The sequence below is a fragment of the Charadrius vociferus genome, unplaced genomic scaffold, assembly GCF_000708025.1.
Source record: "Charadrius vociferus isolate BGI_N301 unplaced genomic scaffold, ASM70802v2 scaffold166, whole genome shotgun sequence".
Taxonomy (NCBI): Eukaryota; Metazoa; Chordata; class Aves; order Charadriiformes; family Charadriidae; genus Charadrius; species Charadrius vociferus.
In genome coordinates this window covers 424,073-449,290 of record NW_009649228.1, presented here as the reverse complement: position 1 = coordinate 449,290, position 25,218 = coordinate 424,073, and the positions used below count along the sequence as shown (strand labels likewise).

Genomic DNA, 25,218 nt, shown 5'->3' with positions numbered 1-25,218 from the left:
TACTATGTTGATTCCAAAAGTGCTGTCCACTGTCACAGGAGAAGTGAACTTAATCAGACATGACTTGACTTTACATCTGCGCAGGAGGTTATCTCTTGTAAAAGGGTAGACTTGTGAATGAAACCTTTGTCTTCAGCTTCCTTGTAATCCTGCAGTACAGTTGAGCATGTTAGCTCAGTTGGAATAATGTGCTGATTTTCTAAAGATGAAAAAGAATTTTAACCCCTTTCCTCTTTCTAAGTTCTCAATTCTATACTTCCTTAGATTTCACACTACCTGCCTCAGTTTTAGCAACTCTGATTTCAGTCTGTCACCTTCCCTGGCTAAATATAAAAAAATGATACGCTCCTCTCCTTGAAGGGGAATATTCAAGAAATGCGGTCCCGGTGAGAGTGCTGTTTTGTAGCAGCAGGGATTCTTTTTTCCTGTCATTTTCTTAATTCGGTCTCTGTTTCAAGTCTTTATCAGCACCTGTCCTTTTAAGGAAACAGATTAAAATGTTTCAGGGTAAATGGAGGACTGATCTGGTGTGAACGTACAGCTTCTGTGCTTTTACAGTGCATGCAGTTACGAACAGGGATACCACATGCTTTAACACTCTTACTGACTCTAACTGCGTTGCTTCCTTGCCTTTGTGCATGCTGATTTTGGTTCTCCTTGCATCCGATTAGGCATAAATTAAATGTATATTTGAAAAGAAATGATATGTTTGTTTTCTTTAGAAAAGGGAGCATGTGAGGCTGTTGTATGAAATGTTGGATCATTCAGTCAGTGCTGGAGAGGGGTTATCTGTTAGGAAACTATGGAGGTATACAAGGAGCAAATACTGAAGATATTTGTTTTAATAAAATGATAGGTATTCTGAAATATTACAAAATATATTGCTGCAGCTCAAATATATTGATGACTGTCTGAGTAGGTTAGAGATAAAAGCAGTAGACATGCATTTGCTCTGTTTGCTCTCATTTAATTTCATCATAGTGAGTCACATAGGCATCAAGATTTATATGCGTCTGATAAGTAGTCAGGATAGAGAGTGCTAATGATGGTTGTAATGCTTTCTAGAATTCTATTTCTTCTGACTTTGGTTGACATTGTGACTCTAAATACTGCAAGCTCTGTAAATTAGAAAGTGGGAGACAGAGGAGGGGAGAACCTGCCTCAGAATTCACATCGTGTTCATCAATATTTAGTCATCCATAGGTTGAGTTTTTAAATTTGTATTTTCTTTTTTCCCCTGTGTGTCTGGACAAGCAGAATGCATGGTGCTCCTCAGGGGATATTTATCAGATTGGAGTGTGCATTTATCAGGAGAAATTCAGGGAAAGTAAGGCATAAAACATGCTGAGGTTTTTTTTTGTATATACAAGGAACTTACAGCATTTATCCTTCAATTCAAAGAAAATCCTTTACATCAGTGATCAGTGCAGAATGGAGAGAACTGGCTGAGTTTACTGATTCACGTGGGACAAGTGTCTCTAGCACAATCTGTTTATGCTGATGGCCCTAGCACTGACACGACAGATGCTTGGAAAGTTGCTGTCTCTACTGCCACTGTTGTTGACACCATTGCAAATTCTTAAAGGAAAGTTGCAATGAGTCTTAATCTGGTTGAAAAAAAAAAAAAACCACAGTAAAAGCAGTCTTTTACAGCCTGATCCTATGAGGTCTCTCTTGCCATCATGTGCTTTTGGATGGTCTTAACTATAGGTGTTGTGGGTTGAAGGTCTCTTTAAGTGGCTGTGGTGTTGCTTAATAGGAGCATTCAGAATATTGCAAAGTGTTTACACATCTCTTACCATCTTCATTTATATGACTTGGGTGTCTGCTACTGTTGTAGCAGTGGTCCTTAGAGGAACTGCTTTTCCAGGACATGAACAAAGACAGGAGTGACAGTATTGCAGCCAGAAAAAAACATGGAAAAAGATAGCCATGGGCAATTTCCACAGCTCTTAATAAGAAGCAAGAGCAAGTATAGCACACAAAATCAATAAAACCCCCTTGTCTATCTACCCTCTTACCTCCACAACCCTCTCCTGAAATCCACAAGAAAAAAGATGCAGGAATAAAGCTTTTATCTTCAATGTGCCTGCCTGATAGGTATATCCTATGGCTGACAGCAGGGCTCTTTTCCACTTTATCATTTCATACTTGTTTTGGTGGTGGTGTATAGAAGAAAGTCAGTACTTCCATTTCATTCTATCGGCTGTTAGAAAGTATTCTCTATTCTAGTGATTTTTTGCTTTGAGCAGTTTAAATTCTTCTGAAATTGCATAGATTTTACTGAAGGCTGTTGTTGCTATTTAGCCTATTAATGCGTACGTGTTTCAACCAGACTCAAGAAGAGAAATCAGTTGATTCTGAGATGCTACTGTCTGCACGTTGTATGGGAATGTATCCCCCTTTTCTCCTATTGTTCATTTTTAACCAGAGAAGACAGAGAAAACGAGAAATGAAATGAGTTGGCTATGGTCACAAAGCTGTTAAGTGCCAATGTGGGGAATGGATCTCAAATACAAATTTTGACTTAGTACCCTTGTTACTGAGCAATGCTACTTCTAAATAGTTTTCTTCAATGACAAAGACTGCTTAGCCTGCAAAACTGACCAAATACCTATTGTAGTTAACAGAGTAGTAGAATGAAATCTCAAAATGAAATAAAATCAGGTATGAATTTGGTCCACTTCTGCTTTACACCTCAGCTTAAATCAGAAACCTAAATTTTCAGGCTGTATTGTACCTCATCGTGACTAATGAAAGTTGAAATAGGGTAGGGTATCCACCTTTCTGCAGCTCTTCCTATGAAATCTACTTCTAGTTTGATGGTTATTGTTGCAAAGAGAAGGATACAAAAATAGACATTAGTCTTATAGACATTTGAATACATTAATTTTGACGAAAAGCCCGTATTTTGAGTTTTGCTGATATTTAAAGATATGCAACCAGCTGGAACAATGTATGAAAAGAACAACTAAGCTTCTCTTTTTAAACACTTTTCATAATGTGACATAAGGACTTTGTACATATATTGTTGTCGACTCAGTCACTTCAGATTAAGGGCCTACGAAGACAGACCCAGTGAAAAACTGTGTTAAGTTCCCTAGTGAGGGAATAGTAATTTAAAATTGGCAGACAGGTTTGGTGTACTCGGTGCCAGGAAGTCAGGCTGAAGAAGACAAGGCAGTAAGATGCTGGAAAGCCTGGAAGAATACAGATTCTCTGATATAAAAATGTGAAGCTAGAAGAGATAAGATGAATTGTCATGACGGCAAGTTACTGTGGTCATCTTCTTTCCAGGAATAGGTACTTCAATGAAAATTTACCCAAGTTCATTGAAAATGTAAAATAATTTTATTTAAAGAAATGGAGAATAAAGAAAATGACTCTGGTTTTAATCTGTTTTTGACACAAAGAGAAAATTAAGGAGATAATATAGATGTATGGATTGCCAAATGTTATGTTATTCTTTTATGCAGAAAAATTGCCTTTTCCCATCCCACTGAAGTATTTAAGCATGGCTATAGCCTTAATAAAGTAAACCTAAACCCCACAGAATTAAGGTACCGCTCCAGAAATTTAGGAAGTAAAAGCAGCAGAAGTTGGCATCACCTGTTTGACCTTCGAGAGAACAGCAGTGCAATCAATCTTCTGAGTTTAACAAAACTGGTATAAAACTTAAACAGGAGACATAAATTTTGCTGCATATGCAAAGAGCTGCCTGTAAATGGACTATATACCTGTCGAATCTTTAGCTGAACAATACAGAGACAATACCAAAAGTCAATCCCTTCTTCAAGTTTTGTGTTATTGGATTTGATTTATGAGTAAAACCACATAAACCCTACCTAATCTTGCATTTTGAGTCTATCTGAGGGGGTTTTTTGTCCCCTGTTCCCTTCTGATTTTCTTATCTAAAAGAGCTTCACTTTTTTATATTAGTGGGAGCTACTCATCTACCAGCATGACTTGGCATTTGTTGTCTTCATTCTTACGGTTGTGAGATTTTGGAGGTTTCGGAGGGTTGTTTTGTTGTGGTTTGTTTTTTTTAAGCAGGGCAGAACACATGAACTGTTTTATTCCTATGCAAAATCTTACGTCTGCCAACCTGTTACAGAGCGTTACAAAGAGAAAAGGAGTATTTTATTTTCATATGTCAGTGGACATAAATAAAAATGCTATGTGCTTAAGCGCTGTCAAGAACAATTTATATTAATTTTTAGGACAATTACGATACGATCGATGAGACTACAGGCTTTGCTGCCAAAGGATGTTGTAGAAACATCATCATGGAAAAGGTCAAGAATCTGTATTTCTAAATTGTCCAACAGTAGCCCTTAATTCTGCAAACCAGCTACAGCTGACGGAAAATTTTATAGCAGCTTCACTGCAAATAAAAAGCAGAGGCTGTAAGTGCAAATAAAAAGCAGAGGCTGTAAGTGAATTCAGTATTAAAAAAAAAGAAAAGAAAAAAAAAAGAAAAAAGCAATCAGTACAGCAACCCTAGCATTACCTATTTTCACATTAAATTCTATTTCTTTTTCCACTAGCTCCCATTTTCAGACTTTGATGAAACAGTTTTTTTGATTGCTAATCCACAAGACGTGCTATGTTCAGGACTGAAGGAGGATGAGTGAAAATCCAGCACTAAGTATGGGCTGTTTGAAACCTCCAGTACTACTGGAAAAGCATAAGTGCAGAGAGACGGGAGGATATATTGGTTTAAGTCCATCCACAGATTCTTGTTGGGAATCTTACTGGTTGAAACACTGTATGTCTGCAGTGATGATATACACTTGGGCTCATTCTTGCAAATATGTACAGTAAAGTCACCCTGTGGGACACCGATGTCAAACGTGTGGGTACACATAGTCAAAACCTGTTCCTGCATTTGAGGAAGATTACAGTGAGCTTTGTGTTCCTTTTACATCTTAGAGCTCCTTGCTCTGAACAGAATTTTGTTTTGTTTTGACAAAGTTATCAGTAATTATCAAGTATCTTAAAAGCTGGAGGTTAAACGCTGAATAGAGTTTCAACCACTTATGGACCTTATAGGACAAGGAACCCAAAAGGGCACAAAAATGCACAAAAGTGCCTTATTAATTCAACATGAGAATTAGTGGCTGGGCAAAGGGATTGGCACCTTTTGTAGTGTGGGAAGCAGAATGTTAATTAGGGATTCCCAGATCCCCCAGAAGTGTCCGTAATTAATGCTTGTTGTAACTTCATGCATACAGTGGCAAAAAGCCCAATATACGGCTTTTGCATCTGCTATTTCAGTGATGTCATATGTTAGTTTGTTCCAAAGTTTGAAGAAAGATGAGAAATGGAAAGACAAAGAGGGCTTTATTTTTTTCTTCTTTTAAGAATCAGTGTGTACTTGATAAAGCCTTTAAAAGCTCAACTTTCCACAGTAACTAATAACTGAGAATGTTTACTTGTTCTTGGCTTCACCCAAACTATTTGCTACTCCTACCATTCATTTTTGGATGCATAATAGGCCAGTAGAGAGGGTTATATCATTGAAATATGAATGTTCGTGAAACATGCATGTGTGTACACGCATGCTCGGAAACACAGACACGTTTACGTTGTTCATGTAGAATTAAGATTCTTCAAATCTCTGTTCTATCTACACTGCTGCTGTAATGCAGTAAATTGCCAGCTAACATTTGCATTCCTATCAAATTAATTTTCATCATCTTCCACATAAATGTCATAATAGCCTAACATAATCACAAACAACTTAAATTCACCAGTGTTTTATTTTGAATTTAGAAAACTAGTTACAGTACACCAGTTCTCTACTCAAAGGCTCAGATATGCCAACCTCAGCTTGATACCTTATTCCCTGTAGGCATACATTACTAATTTCAGCTCAGTCACTGAGACTTTGTGTGACAAGCTATAAAAAGCTCTACAACGCTGTGTGTATGGATCTGTTTGGTACTTGATAGAGGCAGGTCTGATAGAGAATTGTGGATAATCTACTCTTCTCATTTCTCATCACTACCCACCTATCATAGGATGCTAGATAAACTGCTTGCATATGAAAACAGGAGATATTTTATGAGGCTATGCTGTTGGGTGCCATTTAAGGATTACTGATAATTTTTATGACTAGATGCTGTATATGTTGGCATGTCAGGATAAGTAACTGAGAGCAGGATTTATTTTGAAGCTGTCGCCTGGAGAGCCATTTCTCTGACCATTTGCAGGAGGCTGGTGTTGGGTTCATAAACATTGTTTGTCCAGTCTTGTTTGAGGTGGTGTATCGTATACAAGACATCTGTGTGGGCTGGGAGACGTGATGCAGGAGTCACAGAAGACCTACACTCTTTTGGACCATTAAGTGGGGACCTTGGAGGGGTAGCTTTTCTCAGACTGGACTAGGTAATTGTGTTTAGGCAGCTCAGAACTGAGCCCTACGTCTCCATAGACTCCAAGGAGAACTTAGCTACTCGTTACACATGTAAGCGCTAACATATTGACGCTGCAATTTAGGTGGTGTAATCTTGGGAGAAGTCACATCCTGAATATTTAATCTGTGGCCTGTTGTCAGCTAGGCAGTGGAGATCAAGGGATTAATTTGGACGGCTTCTCTAATAATAGTCCGGCTCTGTATCATATTGCTGCAGTTTCTGTTGATGTTTCCCTCCCAACAGCCCCTTTCTTCTTTTTCTGAAGTCCTCAAGGCAGACTTAGGACGCCCAGGTCCCAATCTGACTTTGTATTTAAATCCAGTGTCAGAGTTGGCCAACCTTTTTCCTTTGTGTAGCTTTCCTGTCACTGTCTCAGAGGAGACCCATTTGAGATCAGTAGGTCTGTCAGACTAGTGTGCTTGTTGGTGATAAGGAGCTGGGTTGTGTAATGGAAATTTGTCTGGCTGAGCAATTAGAAAACTTGGGAAGAGAAGGGGAGGAACTGAGCCCCGAGTGAGGACTGCATGCCTGTTTTGTTTCCCAGTGCTCAGCCTCGTTCCTTGACTCCTAGTGGGGCTCCACAGCCACTCTACTGTCTGAATTTCTTCCATCTTTGTTTTCCTTATAAAATTAACTTTAATTTAATTATATTTGTGTTTATAATTCAGAAAAAAAACCAAAAAACAAACTAACCCAAAACAACAAATCATTAATATTTAACACAGAAAATTGCAAGAACGGGGAAGAAGGACAGTGGCATTAAAGGCCCAGTATGCTTTTGGGTAATGTAGCAGAACTGAAGATGGAAATGTATTAGAGCCCAGGGAGACATCAGGGAATGCTTTCTATCAGTGACAATACCTGCTGTCCCCTGGGCCATTGCCATGACTTTCACGCCTTCTTGAGATATGTTTTATTTCTTCCTTGGCAGTCCATCCTTTTGAGAATGAATGAATGAATGTTTTTTGAGTAGACCTGCCTAATTGTAAGCCTTAAATTCCACCCTAAGTGGAAAACTGAATTCTGCCATGGGCTGTGAGGGCACTTCCCTAACACGAAGAGTATTTCTTCTGGGACCTGCATACACGTTATGTGTGGACAAACTGGTCCCTGTTGCCTGTTATTGAACTTTATATAAATTTGCTTTTTCTTCCCCCACTTTTGTAAATCAACCTTTATTTTCTTTGTTTTTCCTTTTTTTTGTGTTTTCTTTTTATGTTTGCGACTAGAACAACTTGTTTCCTTCATTGTTTCTTTTTCATTATCTTGCTCTTTTTCAAAGAATTGCGTAGTTTCTTGAGCACTGAGGAACCAACATCTATAAACTCATCTTTCTAACAAGCTACACAGCACTGTTTGAAGAATTACTTCCACAGAAAAAAAAAAATCATTTGAGTTACAAATTGTTCACAATTAGGACGCTGAGTCAGTTCTACATGTATTAGATAATTTATGTACCGATTTGTCAATCAAAGCCAACAATTAAAGCTTCTCCAAATAAAGAATTCGTGTTTTCCCCTCATGATGGTGTCACTAGCAAGGAGCATGGAACAATAGGAGTGAAGCTGTAAAACAAAACAGTTAGTACTGAGGACCTGATGTCCATGATAAATAAATTTATGTGGGCTTTGTTCGAGGTAGGTCTAATCTGATCCAATTGTGGTTGGAGTGCATTAGTTTCACTCTTGGAGCACATCTTCTGGTTATTTTCTTCTGAAAGCAAACCAGTTCACATGCTCTGAGGTAACTCTGATGGTAAGCAGGGATGACTGGGAAATCACTTCAAAAGTGCACTCTGGATCCAAACAAAAGTGCTAATATGGATTCATTCATGTTATATTAGCATTCTTTCTATTCCCTTTCAGTTTGTGAAAGTTGAAACCCAAGACACTATTAAATAATGATAATAAAAAAACACAAATAAGAATTCTAAGTTTCCCAGTCCTTAAAAGTTTTGTAAATGCCTTGGAGTATTGGTATTCTTGGAAATATACCTGACAGCTGGCCAGATACAATTGAGATTGTTCATGTGTCTATGCTGTATTCTCTGCTATGACATACCTGAGCTGGCTATGTAGTCAGTGATACCTGCACATAGTCCCTGTAATTGTTGGTGTTGGGAATGTGCTATTTACTCAGCTTCTTGTGCTTTGGAAAGCCACACAGAGTTGCCTGCTGCTGTGGCATTACTGTCAGCGTTACCCACCTTCAGGGTTGGTATGAATGTGTGTGTACAAGCTACAGCTATGTGAGAAGTTGTGCAGAAACGGGCACTAGGTATACTTTCTTATAAGAAATAAAACTTGCTTTAACATTCAGGTAAATAGTCACTTGGATGAACTCTGGTGGTTCATGAAAATAATTTGATAAATTCAAGAAAGAAAAGTTTGTTAGGGGATATTAAGCAATGAGATGGAGGTGAGTGATAGCTTATGATTGCTAGTGCCTGGTTGTTGGATGAGAGTCGCCTCTGCCTCTGCCCTGCTCTTTCTTTACTTTTGTAAGCATCTGGCATAGGTCATGGCCAGAAACAACCCAGTGATGTGGGTGAACCTTTGATCATCCTCATTTGGCTTGTCTTCATTGCATGATTCAGGTCATCCATTGTCCAAGACACCCATTACTTCAAGGGGTTTGGATCAACCTCAACCTCAGGGCTGTAATTGCTCAGCTGAGTAATTCCACTTTTTCGGAAATTTGCAGAGGACTATGGTTGCACGCACTTCCAGTGAACCTGGGCATTGTATGTGCACAGAGCTGTTCTCTTAGGGGTTTTAAAGGATTAAATGTAATAGTAGTGTACACTGAAACAGAAAGTGTGATAATCTTAGTTAAAGAGCTTGATTAGGTGGCAGAAGCAGTGTGGAAGTTCACAGCATTTTCAATGAAAAAAAAATCTTTTGTATGGTTAGATGAATATCCTCTTGTCTTCTCCAGCAAAAAGAAAGTTCATGTTTTAAGATTACTCCATGCTGGCTCCATAAAGCTTCCTTGGGTATCTAGCTCCTTTGTTTTGCAGTGGGGTTTAATCACTTGCAGAAAATGCTTGTTGTATCATGCACTCTTCAACCATGCACATTATCCCTTAATTATATACGACTAAGCCCCTCTTGACTATAAGACATGTTGTTTGCTCAAACGCACTTACAAATCCATTTTCTTATCAGCTCTTTGCTGAACATTTACACAACGGGGTACTGTTTAAATATGAAAATAAACCTTTTTTAAAAAAAAAATTGTTTGACCCACCCACCTGGCCTCCATCTGTGATTGTTCTGTCTCTGCAATCTGTTGTCTGCTTTTCCTCAGCGTGTCCTTTATCTTTTTGGATGGCTGCTATCTTTGAGCGGCTTTATTGCCCCTCCCTATTTTCTCTGTGCTTAGTAGAAAGTGACATTTCCAAATCATAAGGATCAGCCAGGCAGATTTGATACGCTCACTGCTATAAGACACACTTCTGCTCAGAGTATGCAATTAGTAAAGACAACTTCATTTCACACTATCACAACTCTTGCTGTACTATTTGGAATTAAAGCATTGTGTGAATCTGGGAAGTTTTCTCATAAAAACTTGTAGCAGATAAATCTGTCAGAGTTAGCAATGTTTTTCCTTACCGCAGACTTACTGAAGCAAACCCAGAAGTTTCTTCGTGTTTTATTCCAGTTCAGTTTCATATCAGTGAATTGCTATGCTAATGCTTTTCCTTTATATTTTTATTTTTTCATTAAAAGGGAGCTGTGTGTTTGTAATCTCGTAATAAATAGATACTCTAATTTTTAGATAAAGAGGTTAAATCCATTTTTATTTTGAAAGATTATAGTTAAATACTTAACGCAGACAGTTTAAATTTCCATTCTAAGCACTGATAAAAATTTGTTGGCTTCAGTGAACCTGGAAGGGAATCCCTTCTTAAAGAAATTAGAGTGTATTTTTTGTTTCCTTTCTGGAAGTATTTCTATTTTTTCCCATTCCAAGCCAAATGTAACTGTGGAGAACAGTTGTTGTTTTGCATTTAAGTTCCTCCAAAAGTACCGCAATGGATTGATGGGCATAAGCATATTTTTCAAAGTAGGACAATCAACATTAAACGTAGGAATATCTGAGACCAGGGTGTGAATCTAAAGTTATTTTTAGATTCTGTAGCACTATTATGCAGAATTGGAATCATTTCTCTCTTGTGGGTTTTTAGAAGCCACTCTTTTGTTTGGATGGATTTGCCTGCTGTATAATGATGGCCTTGAGGAATGTGTTACAGAAACCTGTGAAAAATTTCTTCTGGATTGAGGCCTGGAACCATAATGGAAGGTCATTGTCCAAAGGAAACAAAATGTGTTATTAAGTTGTTTTAATTTCATTTCAATTGGAAAGCTTATAGAGATGCTTGCTTCTGTTCTATTTTATGAGTAAGCCCTCCAGATTTATTTCTTGCCAGCCAATTATTAAGCACCATTACTGTTGAATTAAATTAAACATCCACATCAAGCTGATTGTCTCAGAGCTTCAGGAAGTCTATTGCAACAGATCTATTTGCACCACTTCCTTTACAGAGAACTTTATCCTTGAACCGTGTGATCTAAGACTCCCCCAACAGACCTCCGTTATTTCACAGGGGACAAAATGATTTCATGAAGGGATTTCAGATTATCTGAGACCTTCGTAGGAAACTCGTCCATAATATTTGTATCTGGACAGTTGTAAGGCAGGATTTGGGGGCATCAGGAGGGAGTCATCTGTGTGAAGAAGGAATCTATGGCATAAAGACAGACAGAACGAGTAAACCTAGTACTGCTCTCTCCTCAGAAGTACAAGAAGCTATTCAGGTTATATTTTTACTAACTTTACATTTTATTAATGCATCAATTAGGCATTGCTGCTGAAAGAAGTAGTTCCACCATTTCTCAACACCCTGCTCCTGTACTGTTCCTGCACAGACATTTAGTGGCTCTAGAGTGAACTGGATTGATGAACCAATAAAATTAACAGCACAAAGTTAGTTTTACAGTAGTATGTCAGAAGGTTTTTTAAGTAAGGCTTTAGTGACATAAATGATCATGCCTGTTTAATAAAGTTATTTGTCATGTCTTACGGAAGTAGATTGCTGTTGGGGAACTCCTTTGTCAGCATAGGTGCATCTATAATCTATTTTGGACATCAGCGTTGAGCCTTTGAGCAAAACCAGACTGGCTGAGTGTCCAGGCTTTTAAAGACAAGTGGTAGGTGAACTTTATAGCATCTTGGAAAGGAAAACTTGGCCTGGTATCCTCCAGCTAGCCTGAGTCAACACTGTCCCACCCATGCCTGCCCGTGGTTGGGTTCAGGCAGACAGGTCAACACACGGACTCTCCTGGAAAGTCTCAGAGGGGCAGATCCAGTCTGTAGGCAGCCTGAGAAGTGCCTAACTGCATGCATCTGCTCTTCCTGGGGCAGCGTAAGTTGTCTGTACCCCATGGCCATGGGACTTGTTTGTTGAGGTATGGCTCTGAAGGATGAGAGGTAAGTTGGAAATGTCAGTCTCTGCATACCTAGATCTCTTTGGCTGGCTGATCTGGCTGACATATCTGTGATAGACCAAAACATACCCTTATTTCCATTCTCCCACTGATGGTAATTTAGAAGCAGCTCCCCCAGGAAAGCTATCGCTAGTCTTCCGTTCACCAGTTCATGTTTCTTGCCCTGGAAGTTTCTTGGTGTTGCTCTCAGGAAGGTAGAAAAGGGGCAGCCAGGGAGTGAGAGGGTTTTTGCAGAAATTTGGAAACTGCTTTTGTGGGGTTTAGTGAAAAACTCAGTGACTTCCTGATCAAAGGACTCTGACAGCCAAACTGGCAAGATTATGACCAGTCTAAACCTCCCCTGTGCAACTTGAGGGCATTTCCTCTTGTCCTGTCACTTGTTACTTGGGAGAAGAGATCATCCTCTACCACTCTACACTCTCCTTTCACGTAGTTGAAAAGAGTGATAAGGTCTCCTCTGAGCCTTCTTTTCTCCAGGATAAACAACCCCAGTTTCCTCAGCTGCTCCTCATAAGACTTGTGCTCTACGCCCTTCACCAGCTTCATTGCTGTTCTGTGGACATGCTCCATCACTTCCATGTCTTTCTTGTAGTCAGGGCCCCAGAAGTGAATATAATATTTCAGGTTAAAGATTTTTTTCATTAAACCCAAAGGCCTTTGCACATTGGAAGGTCAGGTAAGAAGACCATGGGAATCTCATTGGTTTTAAATTCAAAGATTGTTTTTTTCAGAGTATTTTTATATTTTCCAAATGATTTATCAATGATCAGATTTTACTGTATTTTTATTTAGAAAACAAGCACACCAAATACACTGCCTCACCTACTCCCTCCTCCCCTCCCTTCCCCCAATTATGTTATTTTCAGTACTGCTTGGAGCTTTTTTTACGTATTTTGTTCTCCATAGGTAACAAGAGGAAACCTTTTGTAAGACATGTTGGTAATCACAAAGCTCAAATGTGCATTAAACACCTCAAAGGGTTCATTTGTGTATGGACAGACAAGGTATGGCTGTACAGAACCTGTATGATGTCAGAGGAGCTGAGCCATAGCATTGCCACTGTCAAAGTCCCTACTGAACCCAGTAAGCCCAGCCCAGTTTATTATTTAAGTGGCAGCACTGTATAAGGCAAGCTACCTACATTGTAGACTATTAAGAATTTTTTTGTGCTTCGTTATTTGTGCTACACGGCAAGAATGGGGAAGCAAAAAAGTTAAAGAAGAAGCTCGTGGAAACAATCTATTGTGTTAATTTCATCACCAGTATTTTTTGTTTGTTTGTTTGTTTCTTATGGCTGTTAGAGCTGAATTTCCTACAAGTTTAAAAAAAAAAAAAAACACACACAAAAAACCAAAAAAACAACCAAAAAACCCAACAAAGACATTAATACAGCGATGTCACAAATTTAGCATATTTTTTTTCATATATCTGTTTAGAAAAAAAAAGCATCGCTTACACTGTAGTTCACATAGCCAATTTCTTTTCATTGCAGCAATGTCTGTTGTCTGCTGATGCATCTGAGGGATGTGTTATTCCGCTCAGTTAGATAATCATACAACTTTCCTATCAGAATATCATAACTTCCACAACAGAAATCTGTTGGTGGTCTTAGATTTGTTGAATTCTTAGTCACTGTATTTTTAACAGATTTTTTAGTAAAAATTTTAAAAAGTTCATAATTAAGTATTAATAAGTCAATAAAAGAGGAAAAAAACAAAAAGAACCCAAACACAAAACACAAAGACACAGAAGCTATGAGCAAATCAAGTGCATTTTTCCATTAATTCTCTGACTGGTTGAGAACCTTCTGAGGAAGACAGATAAAATTTCTACTGCTGACAAAACTTCAGGCATGGATTCTTTTTTTTTTTTTTTTTTTTTTTGTGACAAAACTACACCATGTCCTGCAAAGTGTGGAACATTTGCTCCCAATCTGGCTAATCAGTTGAGCTGTCACTCAACTCTGCACAGACGCTACTTCAGCACCTTGCAAACCTAATTTTGAGGGAAGGGCATGGTGGAAGAAAAGGGGAAAAAAAAAAAAAAAGGAAAAGAATGAACAAGAAAGCCAGCATATCTTTTCTCCTTTCATTTCCCTAACCCACCTTTCACTTTTGAACTCTGTTCAGTAATAGAGTTGTGTCTGTCTGCATCTTTGTGTCTTTGTATCTCTCACATGTTAATTTCCCCCAATTTTTCATGGTGGCTTTATATTTGTGATTCCCAAGAAAGTTAATGAGAGGCACATGCCCCAGTCCTTGCAAACTCTGAAAATGTAGAGAAACATTATATCATAGGCTCAATGCGCAACTTTTAACTCACCCAGTTAATTAATTCTGCTCAGACTGTGCTAGAGTTTCTTTAATTGCCATTTAAATGTAGCCTTTTATGTACTTATTCAGAATCATTAGATTCAAAGTAATTTTGCTGTTGCAGCGTAGTGACATTGGGTATTTTTTGATTTGTGGGATGTTCTCAACCTGATTATCTTGTCCTTGTGTATAAATTAGCCAGGAAAACACTAGAATGTTTCTTTGTGCCTATGTTTCTTTGCAACGAGATAAGTTAAAAAGGCACACATGATGACATATTCGTTTTTTTGGGGTTTTTTTTTAAGCAAATTTGTAGAGAGGTAAAGGTTTCACTTCATTCAGTGCAAAAATCAGAAAAAGTTACTATTACTCAGCAAGCAGTCTATTTCTGGATCGCTATTTGTGTGAACAGCAGTATGTGAACAACTCTCAAAAGACATTAGCAGGACTCTGGACAACAAGGGCATATTAGGCTTAGGAAATGAATACAAGGTCTGAGAGATTCCTGACAGGCAACAGCAAACATTCGGTGGATGATGTTATGCAGCCACAGGACAGCCCTATTTAGATATGTCATTCACACTATAGCTGAGGCACCATTAAGAGTCTTGAGTTTACTCTGGCTAAACCATACAACATAATTCCTTGGTTGAAACATGAATAATCTTTAGATGCTATTGCAGTTTAAAAATCAAGCTAAAATAAACATCTTTTTCAGCTAGACATTTATCATTGCATAGTAGTTAGACAAATAAAATACTGCAGTCTAAGCTCCTTATAAAACAATATATATTAGGTGCCAGAGAAGGCATAACAGATGCCATCTCTCACTATAAAAGTAATTTACAGTTTCAAACATAGTCATGACTTGAATGTACACAAATTATTGGAAAAGGGGATCAGAGGTTACAAAGTCTCCTTTTGTTACTGGATTTCTTATGTCTAATATTTCACATTGAAATCCACATTTGGGAATTATTTTATAATGGTCTGCTTTCAGTTTACCTAAACTTCTCAGATATGTTGGCTAAAAAGCGCCTGTGGCTGATGTTGTGATCTACCAGCCAAGTATCTTGGGAGAGAGCAATGCCCCCCAGATTATTTTCAAAATTTTATTTGTGATACTGTGGAAGATTAAACATTTTATATTTCTGGTGTCGCCCATGCCAAATCGTCATATGTTTGTAGCAGGTTAATACAGAAGGGGGTTGACAAATCTTGCTATAATCACTACCCCATGTTGTTTTCGTCCTCCTTGTCTGCTGCTCATTTTCGTTGTGAAAAACCCTAATATATCAGTGACAGGAGGTCTGGATTTGTGGCTGACTGTTATAATTACTCCCACTGAGGCATTGTCAATAGGATTAAAATAAAGATTCTGGACCTGTCCATCGTAGATGAGGTCAGCAACACTAGCAGTGGGAGTACTGTTTCTGCAAGCTGTGCTTTCAGTCCTGAGTTATGGAACCATAGACATTAATATGAAGCAAGTATTTGAAAGCTCCAGTAGAGAAAGACCAGCCTTTTTTCTGCATTAGCTAAAATACCCATCTGTAATAAATAATCTAACAGCATCCATCTATGTCCTGACCATACATATATGTATGTTAATTTTCAAATGTATCAGACCCCCAGAGAGTTTCAATTACAGAACAATCCATTTTGCATTTTATAATTAATAAAGTCTTTGCAGCTGCATAACTTCATCCAGGAAACATCTGCACAAACTCCTCGTGTATACATAATTTCTGTGAAAAGTGAGTTAGCTGAATTGTCTTTAATGTTCGCAGGCTTGGGGAGGGTAGAAAGGTAGGGAGTTGATTAAGATAACAAAACAAATCACAAGAATGGAGGCTTAAGTCCACACAGATATAAAACAAATTCTAGATGCTGCCTGTAGGAAAAAATACAACGTATAGGATCAGTTTAACATATAGTCACCTTGCTTTATTCAAGTGAAGAGGAGGGAGGTACCCAGGGGAAAACCGGAGCTCTCCTGAGATGGGCAGTCATTTTGCCGTGGTTCTCAGTGGGACCAGGCTGTTGCCCCAAGTTCGTAAGTAATACGCTTTTCTTGAAACTCCGTGATTACTCCTTTGCCATCCATTGACACTGACTTTGAAAAAGCATCAGTGTTTAAACGTTAGTTTCATCTTCTTCGGTGTGCATGAAACTATGGCGTGTACACCACTATAATTTACTCATGGCGGCAAACTCGGGGAATGGTGAGCAAACCAGAATAAACAGACAAGCTCTCTTTCTCTATTAGCCCAGTATGTCATCTTCATTTTTCTCCCCTCACACCAGTCTACTTTTTATAATGGGATCAAACAGTAATTAGAGCAGTCACCTCCTTGCAACTCATTATGTTTCATTATTTTCATATAAACTGAAAAATTATTATCAAAAGCCATGTTCAATCAAGTGTCTAACATGCTGAAACACTTGCGTGCCCTTTCAGTCTTAAGCTGATATGCCACCTGGAATCCTTGCGCTTCTACAAATAGAGATTTCTTTTTTTTTTTTTTTAAATTTGTTTGTGTTATTGTAGTAGCAAATAATTCTCTTGATTAATGTGTCACTGCCCTACAACTGTTTACTCTTTCTCCTTTGGTTATATAAACAATGGTTGTTACACGTGTCACTCATAGCCCTTACCATATTTCCATCATCCCTCCCGGTTTAAGTTCCGTACCTCTCCTGGAAGCAAAATGAATCTCCATGGTGTTTATAGTGAAAAGGTTACATAAAAATGAACAGTACTTAACATGTCCCTTTTTTCCTTTTTTCTGTCCCACAAGTGGGACTGCAGACTGCTGTTTGCTGCTCTCTACATCTGCCTTCGTTCCCCCTTCCAAAGTTTCTTGGAAATTTTTTTTTGTAAATATGAAAAGAAAAATATACATTATTTGATCCCTACCAGGCCACTAAGGCATGTGATGAGCTCACAGCAGAGAAGCTGCCATTTCTCCACATAAGCTGCAATCAGCATCTCTAGTTACAACAGCTCATGCCTTGTTGTGCCACAGATGTGGCATCGTAGTTCTTAGTAGTGTGTGTTAATTCCTCAGTATTTACTTGTGACTTTGCAATATTCCATTATTTACGGTATTTGTATAGGCCCTGAAATGTTACCAAACACATTGACTCAAAATGTTTGTGATTGCCCTGGCTGCCGTGGCATATGCTAAACGTGTATTCAGGCGAGTACCGTGCATGGATGCTGCAACCTTGCCCAGCCGTGTACCAGACCCTACTGTCACGATATGTCCTTGTTATGGCTGAGTGCTGCTGGATGTACAAAAAGAAAGCAACTTAGTCCAAGCCAAGAAAGACTGCTAGTGTCATCTTCAGCAGGGTCTTTCATCGTATGCAGACAGAATAGTGTACCTCTTTATCTAGGGCTTCCAGGCAAGGACCTTTAAACATGAAACGACAATGCTCTGCTCAGTTTCACACCACAGCTCCACGGCGTAAGGAGGGTCTCTCATCTGAGGGCTGTTCACATCGTCTTTGTATTTCACGGTGGAACTCTGCCAGCTTCCCAACAAGAGAAACCTCTTTGCTTCGCAGAGGAGGTGGGAAGATTTTCTCTGAGAAGCGGCCATGGCTGTCACAGACAAGTAAACAAATCCAAGGTGCTGGGTGGCCCTGGGGGGTCACTGGTGGTCAGTCCCTAGAAGAAGCTAGGATATTAAGCAAAGAATTGTGCTTTGGCTGAAGCATAGCTTTCTTCTGTATTTATTGTTGGCTTTGTAATATGTGGGGGAAGAATTAGTAACTAATTTTTGCATTATTTCAAGACTGGTTCAGGTTAGGCTGGCTGGTGTTATTCCCTGTCTTTGTGCTGTCAGTAAAGTTGACTGCTCTTGGTTTGAAACCTTTTTCTGGAACGTATAAGACTTTGGAGCAGCTGTTTGAACAAAATGCGCGCTTCATCTGGGTAGAGCTGTTCTATTAAATTAGCAGCTGTAAATGACACACCACAGTGAATGGTAGTAAATTTATTTTGTGCTGGCTTTCTTCCCTTTCCTCCCCACCCCCCGTCTTTTCCAGTACCCCAGAAGCCCTTCAGTAGCTAAAGTACTCTTGGTTCTCAACTTGCTTGAGGAAGCTCAAATGAGTTCATATTTTACTCAGATTAACAATAATTAGGATTAGGGCTACAACGTCAGAATGCTGCCTCGCCAGTGATGCCCTCCTGCATATCTCCTATCATTGCTTGAGTTCTGCACCTTGACTTGCAGTATAAGCTCCCTTTCTAGGGAACAAGTGCTGCTGCTGAGTGCTCTCCTGCACTAATGAATTGAAATATTAAAATGGATGTGATCGAATGCAATTTGAGTTGCCTCAAGCTTTGCCATGAAATACTTTTGTGGAACAGTACCTGTATTTATCACCTTTAGATTTGCATGTACAGAGCTCCAAGTGATGTTTGGCTAATGTGTTTTGGTTTTTTTTTACAATTAGCATTTTTTTAATGTTCCTTATGGAGGTAGTGGCAGTGCGGATTTTATACCACCTGTCCCTGTGATCTTAAAAATATTACATAAAGTACTAAATTGGATCAAAATAGGTTGATTTGAAATAGTGTAGAACAAAACAATATATTTAAATTACTTGTAATATAAAAAAAAATCTCCATGGCAATTTGGCAAGATAGGACAAAAGGGAAGAAAAAAAAGAGTCAAAAAGTATTTTTTGAATAGTTTTCTTTCCCATCTGTGATCTGTAATAGCTCACTGGCAAGTTATCACACCTTCCTAAGTGGTCCATCCAACACCCTGTCTTGGTCGTTTTCAGTTGTAAGTTTCTTGGCAAGGACAATGATATATGTTAAAAACAGAAAAAGATTCATAACTCCCCAATTTTTGAGCAATAGAAGTATTCCACTGCTAGGCTGAAAAAAACAAATTTTTGTGACAAATTTAAATGTCTGAAGAAAAATGGGATAATAATTTAATTCCTCTAATGAGTACTTTCAATTATGATGTGTACCCTTGCGTATCCGCCTTTCCAAAGAACTATAAAGTTTTTAAAAATCACTATTTTAAAAGCACTATTTTCATACTGTTAAAAATTTCAGTGTTGGAGTATTCTGCCCTGTATATTTATGGGGTGTATGAGTTGAAGGGATGATTATTAAATGTCGTAACAAACCTCTTATTGAAAAAAAGGCTAATGGAATTGTAGCATGGTACAAGTGCCTGAACCTGCTGCCTGTGGTATGCTGTGCGGGAGAATAAATGGCTTTCAGTCATGTAAACTAGTCACAGACACTCATATCCTTTGAACTCTAATAAGAAATGCACACTTACTTTAAATAGTAAGTGACTAAGCATATAAATGCCTTGATCAAGTCATCAGAAAAAAAAAAAAAAAGTAAAGGGGTTTTCTGTTTACGTTTTGTTATTTCTGTCTGAAATCTCTATTTTAGCCTCTGCGTCTTTCCTTTGTAATGTTCCCTGCTGAGAAGGACAGACTGGAAACGCAGTAGGGATCTTTGCCTTTTAAGCTACTCTTTGCTTTGCAGAGGGCTGCGTGCTGGAAGACCCGGTGTATTTGTCCAGTGTTTTGCTCAGTATGAGAGGAACATGACTATTTAAGAAAGGCAGGAAACTATTATGTGGTAATTTTAGCCACATTTCAATTGCAAGTACTAAAGAGCAGACAGAAGTTTAAATATATGTTTTAAGGTACACGCATACAAATCAGTTCAGCTTTTGTGCTCTTTGTCTTTCGTCAGGAAATTCTGAAACAATCTTGAATGAAGGTGTAAAAGGATAATTCTGAGTTAAATTTGCCACAACTATGAATTCACGGGTCATTTTTATCCAAAGTGTTTCTCCAAAATTTTTTCTGTCTTCTTTTCTAAATAGCATATATAACAGCTACTGTGGTGGAATCAAACTATAACCTGTTTTACAAGCAGGACTAGATTTTCTTCTCATGCAAACTTGTGCCCCTTTGTCAAAGTCAAAGGATACATGCTTTGCCTGCTAATTTTCTCTGCCAGGTAATTTAGCTTCCATCCACTGTTTGTTTCAGCATGACAAACTCTAAATGTTATGGCGATTTCTGTCCTTTAGGCATATTTTTCTTCAGAAAGTTAGCATATTGATAGGCAGTAACAGGGGGCCCGAATTTCCTATCCTTTATGCTGGTGTGATCCACTGTTGATTTACCTAATTCATCAACTTTAATCTACTATTATCTTAAGTATTACCACTGTTTTTTTCTCTCACTTGTATAAAATTCATCAGATTAATAAGAGCCATGTCGCTGTAGCTATGCTGGAGGTCCAGTCCAACAGCTATTAAAGTTGGATACTCTTCAGCGACTTCAGTGAAATTTGGATAAAGCTCATTGTTTTCATGCTCTTCCCCTCGCTGCCGTACCAGACAACTGAAATAACTGCTCCAAATATCAGTGTCTTTGGATACTTTGCATTTCTGTTCTGAGAAAATATCCAAGCAAATATGAATATAACCAAAGTAAATTCTCTCCCTCTGAATTCAGAATGACTATTTAACTAGCTTTAATATTTTGATACTCAATACTAAGTTTCAGCTGCTGTCCCTTTTTCTTTGCATACAGGTGATGCCTTAAGAAGGTTAGACTGTCTGTTAGGGTTGGAAAAAGAGAATAAAATAGTGTGGCTGAAAAAGCCTCTGCTTTACTAGAAAGTTCTGGAGGACTTTTGTGTTCTGTTTTTCATGTTGACAGTGTTTGTAAGTTTGCCCATAACCTCAGTGCTGAAATGGAGTCTTAATCTGTTTCCAGTTTTAGTGTTGTCTGATCCCCACTTCCCTCTTTCTCGTCCCTTATAGCTCTCATAGTTTATCCATTCTTAAGTTGAATGTCAAGGTTGCAGTTCTTTGCTTGTAAGAATCATTATAGGTGTGTTTTATGGGTGTTTCTGGTTTGGGAACTGTGGCAGTTGTGGTTTTTGCTTCCATGCTTTTCCTTCACAGCAGGCAAACCAAAGTATGAGGTGGTCTTATATGCATGCTTCCAACTGTCTACCTTTCAAATTTCCCTTCAAAGTTTTAGTAAATTCACTTCAGCCTAGTTCTCTCTCTCTGTGAAACTGAAAAAGCAATTGTGCATCTAATGCTGTCTGCCCTCCTCCTCTTTCTGCTTGTTCCTACCGGCGTCGGCTGTCCCAATAAGTGTTCACGCCTCATTCTTTCCTTGGGATCAGAGTTCGTTGGTGGGTAACAACTTCTGTGGGTTTCTCAGATCAGGGAAGAGTAACTTTTGCTCTATTAATTCCAAATCAGCTAGTTCAGATACCAGAAACACTTCAGTGGCCTTAGAGCAGAGCTTCTCCAGACTGGTTTTTCCCTTGTTTAGGCCTATTGCAGGCATCCAGCTGTTTCACACCATTATTGTACTCTTCTTTGGTGAAAAACAGATGCTTGTTTTATTTCTGTGGCACTCTGTGTTAAAATATTGTGCTGCCAACTGCTGAGGTATTTGTAGTTCATGCTTGAACTCATAAAAATGCCACAAAATCATTAACAGCATCAACTGAAGAAATTGTGAGCGTAGTATCTTGCGCCAGCATAACAGAATGGGTAGTTTAGATGTTTACAGGAATGTGTGCCTCATGTGACAGTGACAAAAAAGATCAGAATAGTAGTCAATGCAGATCTAAACTTTAATTTGTTTTATTCTGCCTTAGCTTGCAGCCGTGGGTTCTACAAATCCTCCTCACAAGATCTGCAGTGCTCCCGCTGCCCTACTCACAGCTTCTCTGACAAGGAAGGATCTTCAAGATGCGATTGTGAAGATAGCTATTATAGAGCACCTTCTGATCCACCATATGTCGCATGCACAAGTGAGTCGGTCGTGAATTTAATCGTAAAGGACGTTGCTTAACCAACCAGGTGCAGCCACTTGTAGCTAGTAGTTTCGGCTGGCTTTTCCTATATTTGAAAAGTACATTTACAACAGTAAATGAAATTGAAAGGCACAGGGGAAAAAAACGTTAACAGTGAATATAGAATCAGCATAAATATGATTTTCATATTTGCTTGATATAACATTGGAAAACATTGCATGTTGGGTAAGTGTGTAATTCATTGTAATAGATAGAATACAGGCATAGTCTTCCCATGGCTGTAAAATTGTTGTAAACAGTGTGCTTTATGAGATATAATACCAAAATGAGTAACATGAAAAATGAAAAGTAACCTGTGCAGATCTGAGCTTTGATTGAACTGTAATTGGATCTGGCTTAACCTTCTAACTGCAAATACAGTAGCCTACACAGGTTGGTGGTTCAAATAGTGGAAGTCTCCTAAATCCAAAGCAGCCCCAAAGGTCTCTAAATCATACTGGAGCCGATAACAAAGGACTAGATGCAGTTGCTGCTGTATGCTTAGAAGAGAGAAACAAATCCCATATTTGAGAAAACTATAAAAGACAACCTTTAAGGTACATTAACCAATCTTTTTAATTGCACAGAAGAGAAACAGCTAAAGTCAGTTGCAGTAAATATAGACAATTGTTATTCTGATGCCGTAATGGAAAATAAATAAAGCTCTTGCCAAGTGATTCAGGGAAGCTTTTATGCAGCTTGTAGTAAAAACAATGAAATGTTTATGTGAAGAAAAATGTTTTAACTACTTTCTGTCTCAGTAATTAAAATGCTAGCTACACGGCCCACCATGGTTCTGTGCAATTACCCTTGGACTTTTTTGTGTGTTACATAGGACCTCCATCTGCACCACAGAACCTCATTTTCAATATCAACCAGACTACCGTGAGTTTGGAGTGGAGTCCTCCTGCTGACAACGGGGGAAGAAATGATGTGACCTACCGCATTTTGTGCAAGAGGTGCAGCTGGGAGCAGGGCGAATGTGTTCCCTGTGGGAGCAACATTGGATATATGCCCCAGCAAACTGGATTAGTAGATAACTATGTCACTGTCATGGACCTGCTAGCTCATGCTAACTACACGTTTGAAGTTGAAGCTGTGAATGGGGTTTCTGACTTGAGTCGTTCCCAGAGGCTTTTTGCAGCTGTCAGTATCACCACCGGTCAAGCAGGTAAGTTTTCATCACTTATGAATCTCAACACTGTGAGACTGAGAGAAATTGGGAACATGCAAACTACAGATGCAGTAAATCAGGAGCATGTTTGGTGTGTTGTGGCTCATTAATCTTTTCGCCTTGCCAACTAGTTAATTTGAGTTTATACTATTTCATGATAAGCTGCCCTGTTTCTTGGCATCAGGACTGCTTTCAGAAAGCAGTGGTGAAAGACTTAAAGAAGACATAGAGCTTTATTATTAAATAGATTTTCTTGACTCTGCAACTTCTTTTTTTTTTTTTTTTCTTACGTGATTGTTGGTCATTCCCTACTATTTGAAGAAAAACAAAAAGATGTGACAGTCCTGTGAAGGCTTCCTTTCTGAATTTTTTAAGCCTGTATGGGAGTCCTAGGTCACTGGAAGATGATTTGGATAACTGATGTGTTTTCAGTGTTAATGTTTTCCCTCAGGATAATGTTTCTAATTTATCTTGTATTTCCAGATATTTGATTATGAGATTCAGTGAGAATGTGATGATTATTCTTTGTTTCTTCTACTTATCATAATCTGACAGGTGAAATGTCAGGGAAAATAAAATCAAACTAGCATACCACCCCAGGGGAAAAAAGGGCGTTAGATGTCTGCATGCTGAATAAAAAAAAAGAATTTTCTGATTTAGGTTTCTGAAATGATGAGTCGCTTGCTGATAAAAATTATAGGTTTCTGAATCTACAATATTTCATTGTGGGCTTTACGAAAGGATAGTAAAACTAACCTTTTATACATTGAACAAAAGATCATAAACTGAACATTAATTGCAAGATTTGGCTTCTGAAGAAATACCTTAAAAGAAAATATGTGAATAACTGATGCTTGCTGTAAGAACAGCTAGCCAATGTTTTAAAGTATACTTCATACTTACATTTTGAAGCAAATTTTAATTACTGTGATCAAGCTATTCTTTTTTAGTGCAGTAGAAATGAACTCCTATAGTAATGCTTTGAACTGAGGATAAACTCACCATACAGGGGCAATGAATTTATAGGAAAAACTGTAGTTATTTTGCACTTTATTTGAGATGATATTCTCAAAAAAAAAAAAAAAAAAAAAAGAAAAATAGAACAAGAAATTTTCTTCAAAACCTTCCCTCCCCCCCCAAACCTAGGACAGTTTATATAGTTGTTAAAATTACGCTGGAATATTTATGGGATATTTATTTTTCCTCATTGTGCTTTCCTGGATACTAAATGCACATTTTATATTATTTTGGAACCATCCCTCTGACTGAAAGGATTCATCTCTGTGCTCGTTCAGTTCTTGGAGTTTACGATGAGATTTTGAGCAAAGAGAACTTACCCTGAAACTATTTTTGCATCACAGATTGTATTATTTTGGCACCTTGATTTTTCACCTCTAAAATAATTCTCTATAATTCTTCAGATGTGTACAGGTGGACAGTGTTCTGCTCTCTGTAGATGTCTGCACAGAACTACCACATGAAGAAGAGCATTTGCACTTTTTCCTATTTAGCTAAATCAAATTTGCTTTACTTTATGTGCTTTGATGGTTCAATGGCACACAGGGTAAAGAAAGAGACAGTGTGATGTGGTGGCTAGTATCACATCTCAGGAAGACGGAAAAGCCTTAATCAGAAATTTGTTGCGTTACCCCCAAGACAATTCATTATAGCTAATTCTCTTGTGTTCTCATAGTCATGGATTTATACATTTTTTCAGGCCAGAAGATATAATATGGTTATCCTGTGTTATCTTATAAGCAATACAAGCTATATGACTTTATGAAATGATCCTCCCGTCAAACCCAGAGATGTTAGTGAAACTATAGTTTGCATATGTATTAGAGACAACATCTAGACTTTACCTAGTGATTTCAAGTAATGGAAAAACCTTCACCCCCCTAGATAAATGTTGTAAGAG

At 38.2% G+C, this 25,218-nt stretch overlaps 1 protein-coding gene across 5 annotated transcripts in view; it reads left to right on the top strand.

Annotated features, from left to right (window-relative positions):
• The window catches only part of EPHA7 (EPH receptor A7), a 166,209-nt gene that overhangs the window by 33,808 nt on the left and 107,183 nt on the right, over nt 1–25,218 (top strand). For all 5 annotated transcript variants that reach the window (XM_009889002.1, XM_009889001.1, XM_009889000.1 and 2 more), the window contains exons 4-5: nt 21,929–22,084; nt 22,962–23,297. In XM_009889002.1, coding sequence (XP_009887304.1) covers nt 21,929–22,084; nt 22,962–23,297 — 492 coding nt within the window. The remainder of the gene's footprint in view (nt 1–21,928; nt 22,085–22,961; nt 23,298–25,218) is intronic.